Source organism: Syngnathoides biaculeatus, chromosome 6 (genome assembly GCF_019802595.1).
Source record: "Syngnathoides biaculeatus isolate LvHL_M chromosome 6, ASM1980259v1, whole genome shotgun sequence".
Taxonomy (NCBI): Eukaryota; Metazoa; Chordata; class Actinopteri; order Syngnathiformes; family Syngnathidae; genus Syngnathoides; species Syngnathoides biaculeatus.
This window is the reverse complement of record NC_084645.1, coordinates 28,932,332-28,939,878: the sequence shown is the minus strand read 5'-3', so window position 1 is coordinate 28,939,878 and position 7,547 is coordinate 28,932,332. Positions and strand designations below refer to the sequence as shown.

At 42.2% G+C, this 7,547-nt stretch overlaps 2 protein-coding genes across 4 annotated transcripts in view; both read left to right on the top strand.

Moving 5' to 3' along the window:
• Window positions 1–201: 201 nt before the first annotated feature.
• On the top strand, window positions 202–4,225 carry LOC133501978 (golgin subfamily A member 6-like protein 22). The gene is made up of 8 exons (XM_061822205.1): window positions 202–267; window positions 875–971; window positions 1,098–1,183; window positions 2,650–2,746; window positions 2,842–2,939; window positions 3,002–3,076; window positions 3,164–3,342; window positions 3,484–4,225. Exons 1-8 carry the CDS (start codon window positions 202–204, stop codon window positions 4,223–4,225), a joined length of 1,440 nt encoding a protein of 479 aa, XP_061678189.1.
• Window positions 4,088–7,547, top strand: part of lrriq1 (leucine-rich repeats and IQ motif containing 1) — a 50,571-nt gene continuing 47,111 nt past the window's right edge. For all 3 annotated transcript variants that reach the window (XM_061823332.1, XM_061823331.1, XM_061823330.1), the window contains exons 1-3: window positions 4,088–5,352; window positions 5,840–5,992; window positions 6,066–6,216. In XM_061823332.1, coding sequence (XP_061679316.1) covers window positions 4,225–5,352; window positions 5,840–5,992; window positions 6,066–6,216 — 1,432 coding nt within the window. In that variant the 5' untranslated portion in view covers window positions 4,088–4,224. The remainder of the gene's footprint in view (window positions 5,353–5,839; window positions 5,993–6,065; window positions 6,217–7,547) is intronic.

Sequence of the window (7,547 nt, the reverse complement as noted above, 5' to 3'; positions counted from 1 at the left end):
TCTCCGTAGCTTTCACTGTTTCTATGGTAACGCTAACTCGTGGACGCGGAAGTAAACGTGTAGTAATTGTTAAGTGAAATTACTCGCTAGACACAATTTTACGTATCGAGTCAGTTACAGTTGTGACAGACTTATTAATTAACATTTTTGTCACTGAATGAACGCGTCAAACTAACGGAAGTCGGTAAATAGCGTCATAATATGTCGGAAGAACTCCTCACTTATGAGACGGAGGAAGAAGATGCCGAGGAAAAGTATGAAGAGGAGGTATTTTCAAGCGGGGTTATTTATTATTATAAAACGACTATATTTATGATTTATGAATAAAGTTGTCGGCAACTTCTTCATGTAGGTGCTAGCATAGTGGCCAATACAACGTGGGCAAAAAAAGTAAGTTCTGTTTAGACTTTTTAAATTAATTTATTGGAGGGATTTAGGAAGGAGGAATGAAGGGAAACAAGGATGTATGAAAGGCAGAAAGGAGGGAGGTAAAAAAAAACCCAGCAAAGATGAAACAAGGATGCGCAAAAAGGAATATTTTAGGAAAGAATGGATGGAAATGAGAAAGGAAAGGCGGATTGGGGAAAGGAAAGAGGGATGAAGGATTAATTTAGACAAGGGAGGGAGAAAAGGAGGAGAAATAGGCAATAGAAGGGAAGGAAGATTAGATTGTATGAAAAGGAGGAAAGATGAGTTTAAGATGGAGGGATACAAGGGTGGTATGAAAGGGGAGACAGGAAGGACAAAAAAAATGCTCAAATCTTTTGATTGAGCTTTTGCTCTTTTGATTTTTAAGCTTTTTCTGTCGCTGAATAAGGTCACCCAACCAACACGTGGATATTGTGCAAAACTAATGTCCATTTTGTGACTTCAGGCATCCAATGACATCCCGGCGTCGCTGCTCAGCTACTTTGCGGCCTCCAGAAGCCGAGCGGCGGCTTGTGAGAAACTCATCCTTGAGGACCTTGAAAGTATGAATTATTTTTAGTTTTCTATGCAAAACGGACACACGTACATGACAAGGAAAAGAGATGAAACTGTGGTTGCCTTGGCTTGTTATCACCCATGATAATAAATGAGTATTTGTGTGTTCCTAGGTCTGACTGCATTCCGACACAATGCCGAAACAACGCCCGCGAATTTTGCTATGGTCGACGAGGACGGCAAGACAGCAAATGAGCCGGTAACTGACTTTCATTACTTTGTGGCCCGTGACCAAAATGAGTTTGACAAGCGCTCGCTCCTTTTAGCAGTCATTCACAACAATAACCATCACAGTGCACAATCGAAGAAGACAACAAATAATAAATATAATACTGAGTAAAAAAATTGAATAAATTGCTCAGTCATCTAAAGGCTCATGCTAGCTTGCATCGTGGTCATCATATTTAGTAAAGTAATCGTTCCTTCCTTTCCACAATAATGATAAACAGAATGACAAAAAAATAACCCCGAACACAAAATGGACTGGATATTAGAAAGGAAAAAAAACAGCATCTGACATTCCCGTCACATCCATGCTTAATGGCTGCTTGGTGCACGCTATTTTATCACGACACCCGGCTGCCAAGCCGCAGAGGCACAGATTCTCTTTGGGTCTGGGGTCGATGTTTTGTAAGTCACTGATCATTGCTTCCATTGGAGCAAATACACTACACCACTGACCAAGCTTATTGCAAGTGTCACGAAGGGAGGACAAAGAGTGTGCAGACGAAGACTTGTGTCAAAAGTCATGCTAATAGGTAAACTATCACATCATTCTGTCGCAAAAAAATTAAATGATTTAGTGAAATCATTCAGTTGTCACGTAGGGCTGGCTGGGACTGCATTTTCGTGGAGATTAACCAACTTTGAACAAAAAAATAGGCAAATTCACATGTGTAATACACGTACTGTACACACAGGACACTGCGTCTGAATCGGGAATTCATTATTACATCACTGCACATTTCACTTCACAAGGTTGGCAGGTTAACATTCATTAATAGACTTTTTAATTTCCAGTGATGAAAATAAAATTTGCAAAAGAATCCGTAAACAAACATTTTTAATCTTGAAATGTCTTTGATTCAGGCTGCAAACATCTGATTGTCGCAAGGTCATGTTCTTGACAAAGGTTTCAAAATGTGGAAATTCTGACATCTATTCATCCATCCATTTTCTTAGCCGCTTATCCTCGCAAGGGTTGCAGGGGGTGCTGGATTCTATCTCAGCTGTTAACAGGCAGGAAGCAGGGTACACCCTGAACTAGTTGCCAGCCAATCGCAGGGGGCATAGAGACAAACAGCCACAATCACAATCACACCAAGGGGCAATTTAGAGTGTCCAATTAATGTTGCATGTTTTTGGAATGTGGGAGGAAATCAGAGTGCCCGGAGAAAACCCAGGGAGGCACGGGGAGAAGATGCAAACTCCACACAGGGAGAGGGTGGGATAGAACCCGGGTCCTCAGAACTGTGAGGCCAATGCTTTACCAGCTCATCCACCATGCCGCCAAAATTCTGACATATTGAAGTAAATTTATGTTGGTTGAGATTTCTGTAGTGCTGACTAAATAATGAAAACTTTGTATTGTTATATTAATTATTCTTATATGATGTTCCTTCGTGTCTACAGAATGTGTGTGTGTGTGTGTTTGCTCCAATACAGGTAGAGATTTTTGAGGAAGAAAATGAAGACAGCAGCGCCACCTCTGGCAGTGATGCTGATGAACAAGGGTTTTCAACCGGGTGCTATGAAAGTCAAGGTAACATGCTGCATGACTCTATACCCTTGAAAGGCGGCGCCAAAATGATTGTTCAGTCTCTCTTATTAATTTAGCACCCTTTTATGACTCATTAGAAGCCTGGGGCAGTGAACTTCGGCTGGAGATGGAGCGTAGGAGAAAAGTGGAACAAGAGTTTGAGGAGGAGCTGCAAAGGATGACAGAGATGGAGAAGGTCAGTTAAAAAAAGTCTTTAAGTGAAATCCAGGAACAATATATTGCACATTCCATGTGCAGCTGCGTCAGAGGGAGGCGGATATGATGGAGTTGAAGGCTCAGGAAGAGCTTGAGCGGGAGTTCCGGCTTGAGCAGGTTGGTCTTGTTGAGAACATCCAAAAAAGTGACAAATTCAACCGCTTTGGTGTCAGAAAATCTGTAAATTTTGCATCGGTCAAACAGGAGCTGCTGAATGATCTGAAGAAACGAGTGGCGGAGGAGGTCAAAAAGAGGGACGACGACCAGAAGAGGGTAGCAGAACGACAGAAAGAAGAGGAGGAAGAGGAAAAGAGGAGGAAGAACGGGCAAGAAGATGAGAGGAGGAAAGAGGCAAAGGGGGAACTAATGGAGGAAGAGGATGGGTGGGAGGAGGAGGAGAAGAAGAGGAAAGAGGCAGAAAGGAATCAAATACAGGAAGCTGAAAAGAGGAAGAAAAGGGAGGAAGGAAACATCAGAAAGGAAAAGATAGAAATAAAACTGAAAGAGGAAGTGGAAATGACTAGAAGGATGGAGGAAGGGGACCAGGACAGGAAGCAGATGGAGGAAGAAGAAGCAAAAAACGGAAAAGGGGAGGAAATGAAAGCCTGGAAAAAGCAGCTAGAGGATGAGGAACAGAGGAGGAGGGAGGAGAAAGCGAAAGAGAAGCACAAACAAATGGAAGAACGACTGAGGATGAATGAGGAGGAGGAAATGACAAGGAAGGAGGAAGAGGACAGGAAGACGAAACAGGCAGACAGGAAGGAGGATGAAAAGATGGGAAAAGGGCAGGAAGAGGAAGTATGGAGACGGAAGACGGTGGAAGAGGAACAAAAGGGGGAGGAAGATGAAAAAAGAAAAAAAGAGTCAGATGTGCTGCAAATAGAAGAGGTGATGAGAAAGTGGGAGGAAGAGAAAAAGAGAATCAAAAGCGAAGCGAGTGAACTTCAGGAGGAGGTCGAGGAGGATAAGAAGAGGGGAAAGGGGGACGAAGAGGAGAGCAGAATGAAAGAGATGAACGGGAAGGTAATGAAGGAGGAGGAAGAAAAGAATGGTGGTGAGGAAGTGGAAGAAAGAATCCAGAAAAGAGAGGAAGAGGAAATGATGAAAGAAGCACTGAGGGAGAAGGAGGGAAAGAGGAGGCAAGAGGAGGAAGAAAAGAAAATGATGATGAAATGTAAGGAAGTGGGGAAGAGAATGAATGAGGGCGTGAGATACCAACTGGAGCAAGAGGAAAAGGGGAAGATAGAGGAAGAGGAGGCAGAGTGATGGAGGAAGACAAAGAGAGGAGGAAAGAGACAGAGGGGAAGGTAACTGAGGATGAGAAAAAGAAGAGTCAGGAGAAAGATGGGAGGAGGAAGAAGGAAGAAGTGGAAATAAGAAGCCAGGAAATTGACAAAGGAGAAAAGAGGGAGAAAGGGGCACTGAAGAAAGCGGAGGAAGAGGAAATGAGGAGGAAGGAGGCAGACAGGAAGTGGAAAGAAGAAATGAAGAAGAGGAACAGGGATGAAGAAAGCACAGGGACGGCTGAAGAAAAGGACTGGTGGAAGGAGGAAAAGGTAGAGGTGGCCACTGAGGAATCAGAAAACAGGAAGAAGAATGAGGAGGAACAGAGGAGTGAAGCGTTACGAAGGAAAGAGAAGAGGACAAAGAGTGATGACGAGGGCGTGAGGAAAGTAAAGGAGGGGAAGAAAAAAGAAATAGAAGTGCGGAAGAAAACCGACAACGATGAGAAGACAATCGAGGATGGAGAAATGACTAGGAGGAGGAAGGAAGAGGAGAGAAGAACCCAGCAAAGGGAGGAGGAGAGGAGCGAGGAAGTTAAAGAGGATGAAGAACCCCTGATGAAAAAAATGAACAAAAGGGATGGGAGAAGAGTCACCAGGACTGAAATGGACCAGAATATACACGAGAACCTCAATCGGAACATCCAGGAGAACATGTGTCTAAACACCACCGAAAACATCCAGGAGAAAATCCATCGTAGCATTGACGAGAACATTCCAGAGAACCTCCAACACGAGCTCCGTGAGGATTTCAGTGAGAACATCTGTGAAAATATCCATGAGAACATTCATCAGAACATCGTTCAAAACAAACATGCCATCAATGACGACAACTACGACAGCAGCCACGAGAACATTCAGGAGAACATCCGTCAGAAGTCCTCCTCCCACAGTGATACCCTCTTGCACTCCCAGCTCACGCGTGAGAGGGGGCTGTCCTGGATGAAAGGACACGTCTGCCGGTCGGAAGTGCAGAACAGGAGCGCGCTCCTGCGGAGACGTTCTGTCAGCTCCAGGAGAGAGGGCAGGAGGTCCGCCCAGGATGACGACCTTCCTCCGCTGTGTCCCGACACGCTGTTACGGTCTGCGGGCAGGAGATCGTTGCAGGAGGTATGCCAATAAAGTCCTCTTTGAACCAAGCAGAACTACTGTAGGTATACATAGTACACCACCCCCCCCAAAAAAAAAAAAAAAAAAAACTTTCACAGTAAGATCAATCATAAAAGAGAACCGAGCATATATCCACCTGTCATTGTTTATCGGACAGAAAAGCAACGCGGGAAAACACTAGATTTTGCAGCAGTGTGAAAGGGTCTTCTTGCACTTTTTCCATCAGGAAATTGTTGGATCAATTTTGTCACCCTATGCTATGTTGCTGCACTCCAAACACAACAAAAACACAAGAAAATGTTGGACTTTACAGGCGATCAGAAAGAGGCTCGTGATACTAACTTGGATGCTGGGAAATTGTGCTGTCCACTTTGCCCACTCCATTCCGTCTACCTTTCACACAGACCAGCAATACACTTGATGTGGTGTCTCTCAAGGGAATCACGGACATGCAGAACAGAAGACGAAGGCCTTTTGTCTCTTCCAGGTCACCATCTTAGTTCTGGAGGACTTGCCAGGCTGCAGTTTATCCACTCTGACTCAGTGCGCTCGACTGCAGTCTCTGACGCTGAGAAGGTGCGGGCTGAAAGTCCTGGAAGGCATCAATCAGCTCGCTGAGTTGATTTACATTGACGTGCAGGTGAGTGCTGGGTTGAATGGCGTCCAATTTGTCAAAATAAAAGTTAAGATCTCCATTTTTTTTTTCCTTTCAGGAAAACATCATCTCAAGGGTGGATTGTGAGAATATGACTGGTTTGAGAGTTCTCAAGATGGGCTGCAACAAGCTGACGTCCATTCATGGTTTAATGGGGGCAGAGAACCTGGATGTCCTACAACTTTCACACAATTCCATTACACGCATTGGTAAAAGTCTCTATTTTTATTGTTGCACTTTTACAATCATCAATGTTTCATTGCTCCTTAACCCAAATTAGAAAGATTTTGTTTGCACGCCCCCCCCTTTTTTTTTACAGCTCCACAAACTTACGTTGATACAGTTGAACTATTTGTGTGATTCAATTTGATTGCCAACAAACAACTGAAAACTGTATTGAAATAGAAATAGCAAAGTGTATTTTAGTCTATCAATTATATTTGTGTCGCAGAAATGAGCTTTTGTACCATTGTTAAAGGCCATGCTCGGAACATCTCTGTAGGATTGTGCAGGTATAGCTAATGAAATGTACAGCGGCTATGCAATTTTATTTAAGATTTTGTTTTACATTTTTTAAAAATAGTTTTTTTCACATTCTGATCATGTTTAACTCAATCCCTCATTTTTGTGGCCTATAAAGCTTTTAGTAAGCATGGTGTACAATCCTCCGTTAGGGGGCAGCATTACTCTAGTCCGAGTATGCCTCTATTATGCTCACTACGTGAGATTCCAATATTTATATGTTATGATTTTTATCCCTGAAAGGCCAGCATTTTTACATAACTTGTCTTTCTGATTGTAAAATCACAGACAAAAAAAATCTAAAAGATATTCCACAAATTACCTTTCAAAGATTGTCTGATTATTGTGATTGTATTATGTCATATGAAAGCAGACAAAAACAGTTGTAGTGACATTTGATTAAAATTCAACTTAGGCTACCTTTCCTCATCAGCTCAAGTCCAAATTCTTTTTAATTTCATGTTATATTTTGTCATGTCAATTTGAACAGAACAAATCATAACCCCCCCCAAATTAAGGATTTTTATAAAGGCATAAATATAAGTAAATCTGATATATATCTAATGCGACTGCAGTCTGGATGCTCAGGTTACCCTCATCCACCCTATATGTCATCTAAACCCAAAAACCATCACAATTGTTTGACTAAACAGAAGGAAGGAATAGAAAACAGTTGTAAAAAGAAAATGCTTTACAACTGATAAATGAATGGGGGTGGGGGTGGGGGGTCACTTCAAATTGCCACAAATGCGTCAGGACTGACCCACCTACTTCATAAAAATATTGCACCTTGTGTTTTATACACGTCACATTTCCCAGACACATTCGAACTTGAATTTGTTTTAGTAATATGAGTCACTACATAAAAAGATTGGATTTAATTTATATATATGTATATATTTACATATATATATATATATATATATATATATACTGTGTATATACATTGAACGTAGCCATAGACGACTGGCTTTAAATATTTCACTTTACACATGTCCAACAGATGGTGCAACTTGTT